The sequence below is a fragment of the Anabas testudineus genome, chromosome 24 (genome assembly GCF_900324465.2).
Source record: "Anabas testudineus chromosome 24, fAnaTes1.2, whole genome shotgun sequence".
In the NCBI taxonomy this organism is placed as follows: domain Eukaryota; kingdom Metazoa; phylum Chordata; class Actinopteri; order Anabantiformes; family Anabantidae; genus Anabas; species Anabas testudineus.
Window position 1 is genome coordinate 14,354,759 of NC_046632.1, and position 14,376 is coordinate 14,369,134.

Genomic DNA, 14,376 nt, shown 5'->3' on the forward strand with positions numbered 1-14,376 from the left:
ATGTTAGATTTCTGCAGTATCTTTTTGCACACTAATGCAGTGTCACTGACCAAACAAAAACATAGCTGTTGTTTTTACCTTTGCCCTGATGTGTCGCATGGTGAGCCCTTCCTCTTGCGTGACTCTGGCGTGGCAGGGTCCAGGGGGCTTTCCCCTACTGCACTCATTTTCAGCTTCAAGTGACCTTCAAGTAACAAAAGAAACACAAACTTTATAAATCGTGGGAGCTCAAGCATTGATTCAGATTTTTTTTTCCCCCTAGTAGTTGCTCCTTACAGACTTTCATTAGTCTAATGCGGTTGCACACCCAAGAGATGAACTTATTGAGTAAAGAAGGGGTAAATTAATTGACTGGTTAATTGCCATCATTTGAATTTACCTGGTTGAAAAGAGATGCAGACATAACCCAAACCCTAAATTTGGTGCTAGATCAAATATAATCATCTATAAAGCTGCTGTTTGAGCTGTTGTTTTGGACTGCATTGTACTGAAAAGCCTCCTTAATACTTTGTCTTGCATGTTCCTCACATTCCTCTGCTGTTCCCACTTAATGGACTCATGCCTGTTTTTTTTTGTGTCTTTCTTCTGTTTGCAAAGTCGTTTTTTCTCTCACTCACTCTTGCTGCATCAGGATGGTAGTCATGGCAACAGAAACGCTGCAACATTCAATACAGCGCACCATGTATACAGGAAATTTTAATAGGGCTGCTACACGATCCATTAAGCCTAATATTAAAGTTAACACCGTTGTAATGCTATCAGAAATTGAATTTAAGAGCAATATAATCATAAAAAAATAAACACATGGAATGAAAAACACTTTTGTGTTTGTGTTCAAACTTTACTTTGTCCACTGACAGAGTTTTGTAGACATTTCATTTACTTTTGGGAACTATACACATCCCGTACCCAGGACAGAAAATGAATTCAAGTATTCTAATCTTTAAAACCACATGCATGCTCTAGTATCTAAGGAAATATGTAAAGCATGCACATACACAGAGAATATTTTGAATGCATATGCAAGCCACAAGAAACAGGCTGCTATTCTCATCATGTTGGGTGCTGCCGCAAGGCCGTGCCACTCACATACACTAATCCTTCCTGACTTCCTTGTTTACATTTCACCTCAGAACACCCCTTTCCTCCTCAGCCCTTATTGCTGCTAACATGCAGCACTTAGATCCATCCGTCGCAGTGAAAAACGAGATTTCTGCAGCAAATTAGCACTAAATCAAAATACAAATTAGCCTTGTTTTTGAGTGAGTGGGTTCAATATATTTATATATAAGTGATAGCTGGAGCTGTGTGTATGATCAAGTGTAATTTGTGAATATGGAAAAGGTTTATTAAATAAAATGTTTCAGGAAACAAGACATTTAACAGACAAAAAACATACAAATTAGAGAATGTACATGTAACAAAAAGGATCAGGGCTTGTTTACTGTGTTTAGCTGACTATAGTCAGAACTGAACCTGGATATGAACTAACAATCAGCCACATTTTCAATGAACCAGTCAATATACTTCCAATATTTAACCATAACTTACAAATAGTTTAACCAAAATGCTCACAGTGTATAAACAGTCAACAGCTTCCCTCTTAACCTAGTGCACTCTACTGCAAAGCCAAACATGAGTTCTAGGACATGTTGTGCAAACGACTTTGTTTCAGTATTATTGAGGAACTCTTTTAGTTGGATCTTGTTACGTTATGTGTTTTCTAGCAAAATACTGATTAAGATAGGCTGCATCTACAGTGATAGTTTGGCTGCTCTTTGCACATTTGGCTTACACCTGCTGTCTAACAGTGACCTTTTGTACACAAAGGTCACAAAAGGTCATTGCTTTATGGAAGGAAGCGCTGGGTGGCTAAGTGGATCACTGACTTAACTTTGCTATCTCCGGGTGGCAACAAACATAAATCGTCAATATAAACAACGACAGAGTAAAAATTGTTTCCCATATAATAGTTCATTTACGGCGCCTCGCATTGATTTAACGAGCCTCGATCAGTGAGTAGCTATATTTACACATTTCCGTGGTGCCATTTATCCCGTCTTAATAGTCATTAATACTTTCTTGGAGACTCTCATCTGTAGTGTTAGCAAACTTCACAGAGCTGCTTTTGCTTACGTCCCAACTTTTGTGAAATATGTTGCTGCCATTTTCAAAAGTACCTTATTCTTTAATTGATATGTTTTCTGTTATACTGTGAATAAAATATTGGTTTATGAGATCTGGAAATCATTGCATTAGTTGTGCCTGCAGTGTTAATTCGTGTTGATGTTGCCAGGTTTCGTTACATGTTAGGTGTTTGAAACTATTAAATCTTATTATGTGTCCAATAAAATACAGATGACAGCTGCATTTACATAATAACAATAATCTCATATGAGGAACCAGAACTGTTGCCAGTAATAAACAAGCTGAACTTGATATGTCCTCAGGTCAGGCTGTGGTAAATTAAACTGAAGGCCATCAGCTTTTCCTTCTCTTCCATTATGTGAGCTACTTATTAGCTCAAAAGCCCAAATAAGTGGTAAAATTCAAATCCATTGGCTAGGAAACTAAAACGTTTAAGGGATTAATTGTAACACTGAGTTACATAACTTTATCTTAAGCTTACATACAGTGGCAATAAAAAGTATGTGAACCTTTTGGAATTTCATGGTTTTCTGTATTCATTTGTCTTAAAACATTATCTGATTTTGATCTAAGTGAAAAGTATTAACAGATATAACGTGCCTAAAATATTAACACAAATTAACACAAAACTTAACGTTTATGTTTTTATTGAGAACAACCAGAAGAACCTCATAGTGCTAGCAGAAAAAGTACCCGTAGAAGAAGGACCTCAAAAAAAAGCTAAGAGTCAGGTGTTAGCATGGCGTCTTGTTAAGAAAATTAGTTTGGAGGTGTGAACTAGAGCTACTTGTACAAAAACCAGTTTGGGTTTGTTCTGTATGAAAAGAATGCACTTATGTAAGACATGTCTTATCAAAAGGATCTACGATCAAGAATTGATGATTTACATAAAGCTGGAAAGGGTTACAAAGTGATTTCAAAGACAGCAACTAGTTAACAATTGCCAGGGTTCACATACTTTTTCCAATATCACTATCATATGTATGTATGTATGATATGTTTGTTCTCATGAAAAGTTATTAATTTTTTAAATAATATATTATGTTGTTATTGTGTCTATATACACATTTACATATACACACACCTAACAGAGCATGCATCTATATGTACAACCAGGGTAGCATGGTAACACATGAAGCTTCTGTAGTTAAACTGGTCACCCTAACTGATCCTTTTGAATGACTATTCAAAAGCTATGCAAATACTGTAAACAGTAGTAAAGCAGTATTTAAAAGACAAGACAGCATTCACAGTTTGCACTAACTAAACATATACAGCTGTTACAACTGCAGCGGGAGCTCATCCTCACCCATGCTTCCACACATACTGACCTTGCAGTAAACAAATAGAAAGGGAAGAAAACACGCACCAGAACATAAAATAAAATAAATAAAAAACAGCCAGTCTAAGTCACACACCTGTGAACCAGGCCAGCCCCCTGCCCCTTCTGACCTCACCCTCTCTTAGTGACGTATCGTGGAGGATCAAGCCTTCCGTCGCCGAAGAGGTAGAAGAAAAAGCAGCAGTGACAGCGCAGCAGAGCCAGACCTCTGAGAAATGCAGTCCACCGCCTCCACAGGCTCTCCATTACAACTGCCTGTCGTCTCAGTGTCTTTAGGTTTGTGTTTTTTCCTCCTCAAAGCTTAGGTTAGGTTACTCATTCCACAAGCTATAGTGATCACTAACACACACAATTACACTCACTCACTCAACAACAGCAATGTATGACTTGTGGGGGGAAGTGAGGAAGAGACCACCAGATAGAGAGTGGGGACTGCAAGATGTAGATTACCAGTGGAGAGACAGATGGAAGGAAGAGAACGGGAGAAAAGCAAGCAGGACTGACACAGACTCATTCATTATGCCTATTATCCTCCTAATGTATACACAAGCTTCTTCAATAATCCACAGTAGTCGAAGGCAAAGAACATCCGGCCTTCCAACAAAAATATTGGGCCCCCTGACAAATGTCTTCCATTAGTTTACACCAAAAGGTTCACATGATTTTCCCACAAATCTGCTCTAACTAACAATATAAATAAAGTCTCATGAAGAGATGCAGACTATTTTAACAGTTCATGTGCAGAAATGAAGTTTAAATAATAATAACATGCAATAGTTTGATACCAGCTTCATAAATATGACGATGTTTTATCATAACGACTACAAACTGTCCAAAACAAGATTTCAGATTTAAGATTTCACTTTGACTTGAGATTATGATGTTTTTTTTGTAATTTTAAAGACCAAATAAATATTAAACCACGTAAAACAATGATGAATATAATTCCTAATTGCTGAGGCGCTAGCACTGGGTGGAATAGTGGTGAAGCAACCCCTGGATGGTTACACCTTCAGTTCTCAGGGCTCCCATTTTATTCCTCATTTACATTTTTATATACAACTTTCCCTCCAAAATCCTTCTCGACCTCCCCAGACTTTTTACAAATGTTTTTTTTAAGTGTCAAACACGCAACTCTGTGTTCCACAATTTTCAAGCAACCCAGGACTGTGGTCTACTCACTGGATAAATACAGATTGTGACAGCTAAGGGAAATTAATTCACTCTGTTCATCACCAGAAGTATTTGCTGCCATGCTAATGAAATGTTGTAATTAATAAAATGTTATTTTCTACATGAGAACACCACACTGCTTATGCCCACAATGTGACCACCCCTCTCTGCTCCACTGACTTGGTTCAGCCCATGAGAAGCTGCTCAGTCACTGTTGCTAAGGTCCACCCTTTTGAATATAGGACATGAGCAGAAAATGTATACAGCTTCAGTCAGCTATAGAGCATCCGCCGACTCCTGGGTGTGCATAAAACATATGCACAAGGACAAATTTCTATTTATTCAGTTTTGTCCTGCTGTGAAGACGCATCAAGATGCATTAGGCACGTCTGTTTACTCATAATTCAATCAATGAACAGACGGATTCTGCCATTAGCCTTCTGCTGATAAACTACTAAAGACAGGCACCTAAGCACATGTATCATCACTGTCACTAAATGTTTCTCCACAAATGTCAAAGTCAGTAATGAGCACAACTATAAGCAGCAATCTGACAGCATGCATAATTAGTATAAAACCTGACTAATCAAATGAGGTCCTCTGAGGCACTGCAGAGTTTTAGGTAGCGTCTCATAATAAACAGGTTTTTTTTTTCAGCTTTGTCTGTTAGAAATGATTCAACGTGGTTTCTGGACAACAAAGATAAGGTCTCGTTTAAAACATACAGGAAACAGGCAACTGTGTGTTTACTGTGTTTTTGTAGCCGACGAACCACATCAAAGTTCTTCTGACTCTGATCCAACGTACGCAGTGTTTTCACTGCTGTGCCACTTTGAGACACTACGGAAAAACAAAATCCCACACTGCTGCGTAAACTGCTGCTTATGCACAGAACTACCTTATCAGCCGTGCCTTATCAGTTGCATTGAGAACAAAACGATTACAAAACGAATTGAACAAGATCACTAACCACACAAGGCTGTCTTCAAACGTCGCAAACACATTTAACACAGAAAGAAATGTTTAAGAATCATCCATCCACTATAGCGAATCTCTAACAAAATGAATGGAAAGTGCTCTGGAATCATGTATGTACAGTATGATTTGTTAAGTGTCCCTACTTCAACCTGTTCAGTCCCACTCTACTGTTTTATACCGTCATCATCTGTACCCACATCCAAGATGTTTAACAAGAATGACAAATTACTTTGGCCTGCACACAGCTCCACAAACACCACAATGGTTTGCCAGACTCCTTAGTGTATAGAACACATATTGTAAAGCACAGTGCACTAATGAGTTACAGCCGGTCGACATTATAAATATTTGTATAATTACATTTCAGTTTATGATGTCATCCATTTAGAAAAGCTGATCTGCATAGCTGCCTTTTCTCAGTTCCTAATTTTCCATCTCCAGCACGTTCACTGCCAGACTGATAATTCCACATGAATATTCATCATTTATTGGACTCCATTGGTCTCTAGATAATTTCGAGTGCGAGTGTGGGTGTGCGTGTGCGTGTCCTCATTTCAACTCATGAAACACTACGGGAGGCCTTTTGAGACATGCTGGGAAGTTGAGTCGTGCAGCCAGTGTGGGACCCTAAATCTCTGAGTGCAAAGCACAATGCAGAAAGACCAGTGGGCGAGAGGTATTATCCTTTTTCTCTTCTCTGTGAACTTTTCACTGGATTTGAACTAACTGATCCTCTTTAAAATTAAACTGACAGGTTATTAAGTGTAGGTTTAGACGTTGTAGACTGGGGTCTTTCAAATTCAGCCAATTCTGCTTTCAGTTTTGCATACTGAGTGAAAACTTGATCCAGTTCTCAATCTTCATCGTGATTGATAGTGTTCAAAGTGTTATCATCTTTTTCACTGCAAATCTTAACTTTTGTTCGCTCTGCAAAACACACATAGGGCCAAACTGATCTCTCTAAACAATTATTTAAATTGTTGTGTCACTTCAGACGTGTACTTGCTCATCATCTGTTTTAAATTCAGTTTTTATTTATCAAAATATGGCAAAAAGAACAGCAGCTAGTGCATCTTGCCTTAAGTCTATTATATATCGACAACTGCCATCCTTCAAATGAGGACATACTGCAAGCTTTAGTTACACGCTCGTGTATTTTCAGTCACTAATGTAAATACAGGACAATAATATCATCAGTGCTGAAGGACAAACATAGCTTCTACAATACCAGAAAGCATAATGTGCACTAGGCTGTGAGTTGCAACACTTTTTTCCTTAAACACATATGGTTTACAACACAATGCCGACCGGTCGTGCTGCACTTACTTGATCTAGGGCTCTAGTGGGTGAGTCATGTGGTGGCTGTGGTGGCCTTGTCCAGGGCTCAGAGCACAGATAAAGGGAGGAAGGGGAAGCTGGGCTTGAGAACAGCGGTAGGCCAACAGCTTAGAGCTAAAATGATGGAGCGCTGATGGTGGGGTTATGGCTCCACTGTCACTCTGTCACATGGCACCATCCCAGGTGCAGGGAGAAGCCTGCTGGCCTCGGACTGGGAAAAGAAAACAGAGAAAGGGGGTCAGAATCAGGATGCAGAAGTGGATTTGTCATCAATCACTGCACATCATACTTTTGTGGATTGACATTTTTAAACATTTTTCCTTCCTGGTCTTAAACCATTTACTTTACTACTACTACTACTACTATTACAACTCTAGTAGTATTAGTAGTAACTAGGGTAGGACAGTGATGTCTTAAGATGTTTTGTTTTGTCAGAGAAATAATATTAAACCCCAAAATATGCAATTTACAAAAACACAAACAGAAGTGCAGGAAATCCCCACATTAAAGAAACAAAAACAATTGATGGTGCTGCCAGTTAGTTTTCTGTTAATCTCCTAATTAATAAATGCAGCTCTAAAACATATTTTTGATATCTGAATAATAATAAAAGGCCGACAGCACCTGCAGGGCTGTGATATCAATGCATATTAAAACATACATCATAGGGTGCTAAATGCTTCAACTCTCAGTTTGAGCACAGGCACAGGGCAGACAAATCTACACACGGTTTCATCTGCTGCCAATGTTTGTGTGTCTTGACAGGACATCCTCCTGATATCAGCACACAGCTTTCTAGTAAGCTACCCAGCAGGTAGGGACACACCGAACACAGGAAAATCTACACAGTGTTCTGTCAACTTCCTTTGATTTACCTCTTGTAATCATAAAACAGTGTCAACAAACACAACACACACCAGTGTCTGGAGTCTGTATTCACCTCCCCAGTCTAAGTAATGTTCTGCATATCGTAATGATATGCAGAACATTACAGTGCAGAAAACAGTTTGAAAATACAATATAAATATATATGTATGGAAGATATTAGCCGAGGAAGACAAAGTGAATTGTATCTTACAGCTTCTGATGGACTCAACCCACTGATCCAGGTGAACAGGTGGGCAGGGATGGTGGCCCTGATCTAAGAACGTCAATTACAAAAACAGTATCCAGTAATTCAGCCCTGCAACAAGCTATATTTTATTTATAATAAATTACTGAATAATTTGTTATCAAAACAATTTGGTTGTTTGACTTCACAGCTCTACTCGTGCCTATGTGAAAAAGAAAAAGACTTAACAGTGGAAAGAAATCAAGTTAAGCAGGAAATTAAAAAATGCTTTGATTTGCACTGTAGTAACATGGTTACCATCAATCACCATATGCACGCAACAGATCAGACAGACAGTTTTCTCCCTTCGACTTCTGACTTAGATTTGAAGCACGGTCACCAATTTTAACTGTTGGTGAGTCAAAATAAGAGTGTGTGAATGTGATAAGTGATTTTGACACACCGAGTTCAGGTGCAGAAGTTGGCAAAATGCACGGATTTGCTCAACCCTGATGCTATTTTTTAATCAGTAAATGACAGCATACAAAACATTCAGCTAGCATTTTCAGCCAGTGCGGACCTGTGCATTTACTGATTAAAATGACAAACGTCACTAGTATCAGGTCAGTTCAGCTGTCACTAATGAACATTAATTCTCTCCAAGTAACTTGTTGGTTAGAGCGCTCTCTTTCTCTCTCTCTCTCCATGGGTTGTTCTGATGCCCGACCAACCTCTCCATCCACATCAGCTGACATAGTTGAGCTGTCCAACAGTAGAGGAGTCCCTCAATTTGCAGAAAATGCAGCCATTCATTCATGCTACCGATTTTCCTGGTGGCGCAACAGACTGCACACATCAAAAGTAGTGTTAAATCAATCCCAGCCGAATCACTGCTGCATCACAGCTCTACATTAAAAAGAAAAGTGTGATGATTTTCGTTGTTTTCTTGTTGTGTGGCAATTACACAGCAATTGAGAAATGTTTTCTGAAGCATTTTTTATAAACACGATTATTGCCAATCCAAAATCCCTCAACTGACAAAATAAAAAGAGCAAACACAGCGGGAGAGAGTGAGGAAGACGAAACATCAACTTTATCGGGTCCGCACTTAATTCAGGTTACTTATCTTTTACAAGATTGAGATTTCACTGGCTAGAGAGACAAAATCGGCAAAACGTCCCTTTGGCTAAGGATTCAAAATCTGAATACATACACAGCATTTTCACAATAACCTTGCAACTGAGCAACATGTTTTAAAACTAAGTTGGCACAAAGAGAAAGTGGAGCACTTTCAAAAAGGAAATCAACTTTTTTTGCCATTTCTTGATATTATTTCATCATAATATTTTATTGAAGACAATTGACAGAGTATTTAATTTCATAAAGCTGTAGAGGAAATTCCATGTGTCCTTCAGTGAAGTGCAACCTAAGTCTCAGTTTCAGTAGACCAGCCTGACTTGTTTTGGAACAGCGCGAGAGTCTTTATACCTCATCTATCAGTGCTGGTAAATAAGAACAAGGACATGTGACAAATGGTGCAGATGTGGAAAGGTCAGATGGCTTATTCAAGCATTCACTGACTTTCAGACAGGAGGTCAATAAATTCAGAAGTCTTGTCTTTTTTTAATTATCACAACAGCATTTTATGCACTGAATGAGAACTTGCAATAGTCATAATCTAGTCTCACACCTTATTATGAATGAAATGACGGCATCATTCACACCCATAAGAAACCTGGCAGTGATAAATTGTTGATTTCTGATTAGGGTCTGACTGCTTTGTAAAAACCATTACAATTCAAGTAAATTATATTATCGATTGCATAGTGGACGACATGACGGTAGTGTCTTAAATGTTGTCTAAAATGTCCTCAGTTTATGTGTTTTTATTAAGACTGAACAGTTTCCATTCACATGTAGTCATCTGGCAGATGCTTTTGTCCAAAGTAACTTGCAAGTGAGGTACAAAGCAAGAAAAGCAGCTTAGTCAGGGAGAAGACATTGAAAGGAAAGTGCTAGGAGAGAAAATGTTTCAGTCTGATCAGATTTAAGTGCCAGATAGGGAAGAATAGAGTTTGGTTGTTCAATAAGTCAATGTTCACATCCTGTAGCAGCTGCTTGCACCAGGAAAAAAGCAACTAAGCATTAATCACTGAAACTGAACCATTAAACAAACTGTCCTGAGATATCAGATAAATTGAGATGTCTGTAATGTCCCTGATGAACATGAACATGGCCATTCCATGTAAATGTAAACCATTCAGGTTTACCATTTTAAATTCTTAAAATGCTGCCATATTTCCAGTGACCTTTTCCAAACCTGACAGCACTCAATCATGTCGGCAGCGTACAGCAATAAACACAGTTCCGTGTGCCCTATAATGATGGTACATTGCTTTTCTCAGTACAATTAATAGTACCTGCATTATCTAACATTTATTTGTGTAAACATGGCACTCGACACTCGTCACCAGCAAACACACACACAAACACACTCGGCACTGTAGTCATCTGTTTATGTGAGATCCAATTTGTGGACAATTTAACTTTAGATGGTGGCGTGTAGAAACAAGCCGTGAAATTGACCTGTGATAATGATTACCCAGTTTCTTACTGAATGTGTACACAGAGAATCAATTAGACACCAGCGCTACCTCACTGTGTGAGAACTAATTTAATTAAATATAAAATAAAAGTAATAAATATTTTTAGATTGCTGCGAGTTATTGTCCTTCAAGGTTTATAAAGTGTTGTTCAAATATCACTTCACTATTTTATCACATGTTTTTGTGTATTTGAGATTTCAATGTGAAATTTCCTTTCTGATGTCTCATATTAAATTAAAATGTTTCGGTCTGGTACTGCTGAATAGACATTGTAAGCAATAAAAAAAGTCACATTTATATGATATACGATATTTTGATTTGGTGACAGCGAACTGATTCCACAGTATCTGATAAATGCTTATTGTTTGATAATTACAAAAGATTTTGTAATTGTATATCATTGTTGTGTGTCTAATAAAAGAAAGAGCACTAAATGTTACAGCCTACTTATTTTGACTCAAGACTTCTGTCACCACAGAATCCAACACAGGTGACTCAAACTTGAAACCGTTTCATCTACATCAGCTTGTTGGGTATGACCGAAACAACAAACGATATAATTCACTGTGTGTGCATGAAAAGAACTTCAAAGAGCTGATCAAATACGGTCACGTACATGCACAACTACTTTTTAATGCGATCGTCCATACAGTATATCAAATCAAACACATATACCATGAAGTCATGAAAAATGTTCTCACCTTTTGGGTTAAAACATGCAAATCGTTAAAAATATAGCAGCATTATGTTTTAAAGCAGGTTGTTAGCGCAATGCAGTTGAAGTCAAGGTCAGATTTAGGACAAATATGGTAGTAGGAAACTGAAAAATTACTCACCAACTGCTTGTAAACTGGGGTTTTACAGTAAACAGATTGTAACCTGATTTCACACAGTGAAGTGTTGTCAGTTGCCTGATGCCTTTTGTATAGACACTGCTTACTGCAATTATCACAAGTGTTGTCGCCAAACCCGTTTTTCCCTTTTCACATATTTACTCATTGAGTGCAGCCAAAACGTTGTGGTACTGGCACGTCAACCTGAGATGAAAACCACACCTCTGTGGGCTGTATTCAGCTACAAGAGGGAAAAAGTAAAGGAAGGTGCAACAGAGGAAGTTCGTTAAACTTTGGATCTTAGGAGATAAAATACAAACTGCTCTAGACTACTGACTGAATACTGTTATAATATAAAATACATGATTTATACAACCACTATTCAAGACAGTGCTGACACCATTGCACAACTGCACATCATAACTGAGCACTTAAATGTCTTTTTAACATGCTATTCAGCAGAAGTACTTATTAATCAGTAAGAAAATATATGGCCTAATACACAGTCACTGTGGTTATGTGCATACAGCAAATGCAGGAAAATAGATCAGAACCATAAAAATACACTCTGGGCTGCGGTTGCACATGAGTTCCAATCCAACACGAACCATTATGTAGGCTGTGTTGACAGCTGGATTGATTATAATACAAGCACATCTGTTCCATGAAACAGAACAAGCAGCTCAAAAACCTTCTTTGTGGACCAAGCATCTACAGCCATGAGAAGTGCTATGAGATAAATGCTAGCATTAACATGCTAACACCCTGATATTTAAATAGTGTAATGTTCACTACATTTTGTTCCAACCGCCAGAGAAAAAGCTCCTCGCCAAACGTTTTGACTATGAATACAGCACTGCCCCTTATTTTTCTTGACTGCTGCAATTCACCTTTGCATACTGAATATCAGCCCAAGGGCTAAATCCCAACTGATGATGATCCATTCTTGTCTTAATCACAACTTGTGGGCTTCTGCTTGACGTTTGTGTCACTTTGCCCACGACTGTATTGGTGTTAGAGAATATTCTGGCAATCACCAAGGTCATTATGTCTGTATAAAATCTACCCAATATAACTAGTTAGTTCAGGATCACAGTTATACTGCAGATTTCTGGCTTACAGTCCCATTTATTGTTCATAACCTGCCAACATATCCTTAGGCATCTGTGACATTTATGGGATAGTACAAGCAAAGGTACAGCAACCTAGCACATTAGCTCCATTACAGTGAAACCATAATCAATAACTTTTGGTGGAAAGCTCTTCCTGTAAAACACAGTTAGCAGCATGATGACATCAGGAAAGGTAAACCATTATGCTAGTATCTCACTGGCATGTGTTCTGACAACTGCAGTCTATCCTTACTTTTCTAGTAAGAGCTAAGCTCAATCTTTAAAGGCTGGCTGGAAAGGTTATAGTTAGTGAGACAAATGTCATAGCCTGGAAATGTGAACATTTATAAACAAATGAACATTTGGTGCATTAAACAACATTTAACAAAAGTTGCAACAATTAGTATACTCAGATCCCAAACAATTAATTATTATTCATGTAATTATTTTAATAGCAATCAAAAAGAAAGGAGATTTAACATAGCGGTAAGCTATGATGAGCTCCGTCTCCACTTTTTGAGTGTGCTGTAAGCATCAAACTCAAATGCGCTCACATTTATAAAATACAATTAAGTTTGTCAGTGAAAATAATTAAATGAAATCCTTTTGTCAGATAAACAAACACTCAAGCTAATTAACAAATCACTGATTATACTTTTATTGCATTTTAGAAGAAACAGGTTTTATACTGAAAGACAGATTAGAAAGAAAGAAGAATAACCAGAATAATGGTGCGAAAACATCTGTGGCATGCATTTGAACACTACACCACAAAGTATATACAAAGGTATTTATTTGTGCCACATTACCTAACCTTCAAAACCTACAAAACAAGACCGCTTCCTTTCCTCTCTTATCGTTCAGTTCCCTTCAGTCAGTGGCCACAGTCTAGACATCATGCGTGCTACAGATGTACTGCTTTACAACAGTGCTACTGTGCAATAAATCAGATTGCTTTTCCATCTACCCCTTACCAAGGCGAGACACTTGCACGTAGTATCCACCAGCAATAAAGTTTCTCCTGACAATAGATAAAATACAGTGCTTAACACTCCTCATTACTGCCTGTGTACCACCTCTACCCTTTCAGTTTGCATCATAATTCCTCAGCCAGTTCACATGAAATGAAAGTGAAATGGGAATGTCTTGTCAAAAACATTTATTACATTCACCTACTACTAGCTATGGTGACATGATTGATGGTTGAGGTTAAGGCTGAGGTTTTAATGTGTGGGTTGTATCTCCAGTGACCTGCTGGATGTATTACTTATACCCTGGAGAGGTGAAATCAGCTGTGATACAAGAGAATCAAGTCCAGGCAACTTTAACCACCTAATACTGAGTTGTTTCCACATTATACTGCGTCACATTTATTCACACTGCCCAGAGAACTTTTTATCACTGTGTATAAGTTCATCATGAGCTGTTTGCATTAACTGCACCCTTAAAGTATCTTAGTATTAGTAATGAGCATTAGTAATTAACATGATAAAGTGCAGGGACAACAATAAAAACTATAATTAAATGAATCATGTTTAGTATGACTTTAGTTATTTACTTTATCTGTTCTTCCTAAACACTATCTGATTTATGACCAGCATCCACTGTAATGTCAATATCTGATATAGAAGCATCCTAAATGAAAATGGGCCATGAAATGACATGACACTTCCAACAATTTAACTGAATTCAAAAGGGTTAAGTCACTTTCAGTAGCTCCTGCAATTTTTAGAGCAGCCAGAGCTTCCATGTCTCCTCTCACATGGACAGCACATATCTCCAGCTGAGGTAAGCA

The 14,376-nt window shown here is 38.0% G+C and overlaps 1 protein-coding gene across 3 annotated transcripts in view; it reads right to left on the minus strand.

Moving 5' to 3' along the window:
- ncoa1 (nuclear receptor coactivator 1) overlaps positions 1-14,376 on the minus strand; it is a 43,691-nt gene that overhangs the window by 23,375 nt on the left and 5,940 nt on the right. The window contains exons 1-3 of one of the 3 annotated variants that reach the window (XM_026341042.1): positions 11,473-11,577; positions 6,968-7,190; positions 79-184 (exon numbers count right to left, since the gene is read on the minus strand). In XM_026341042.1, coding sequence (XP_026196827.1) covers positions 79-167 — 89 coding nt within the window. In that variant the 5' untranslated portion in view covers positions 168-184; positions 6,968-7,190; positions 11,473-11,577. Of the gene's footprint in view, positions 1-78; positions 185-6,967; positions 7,191-11,337; positions 11,417-11,472; positions 11,578-14,376 lie in introns of those variants that run through there. The other 2 variants (XM_026341043.1, XM_026341044.1) reach the window with 2 other exon arrangements.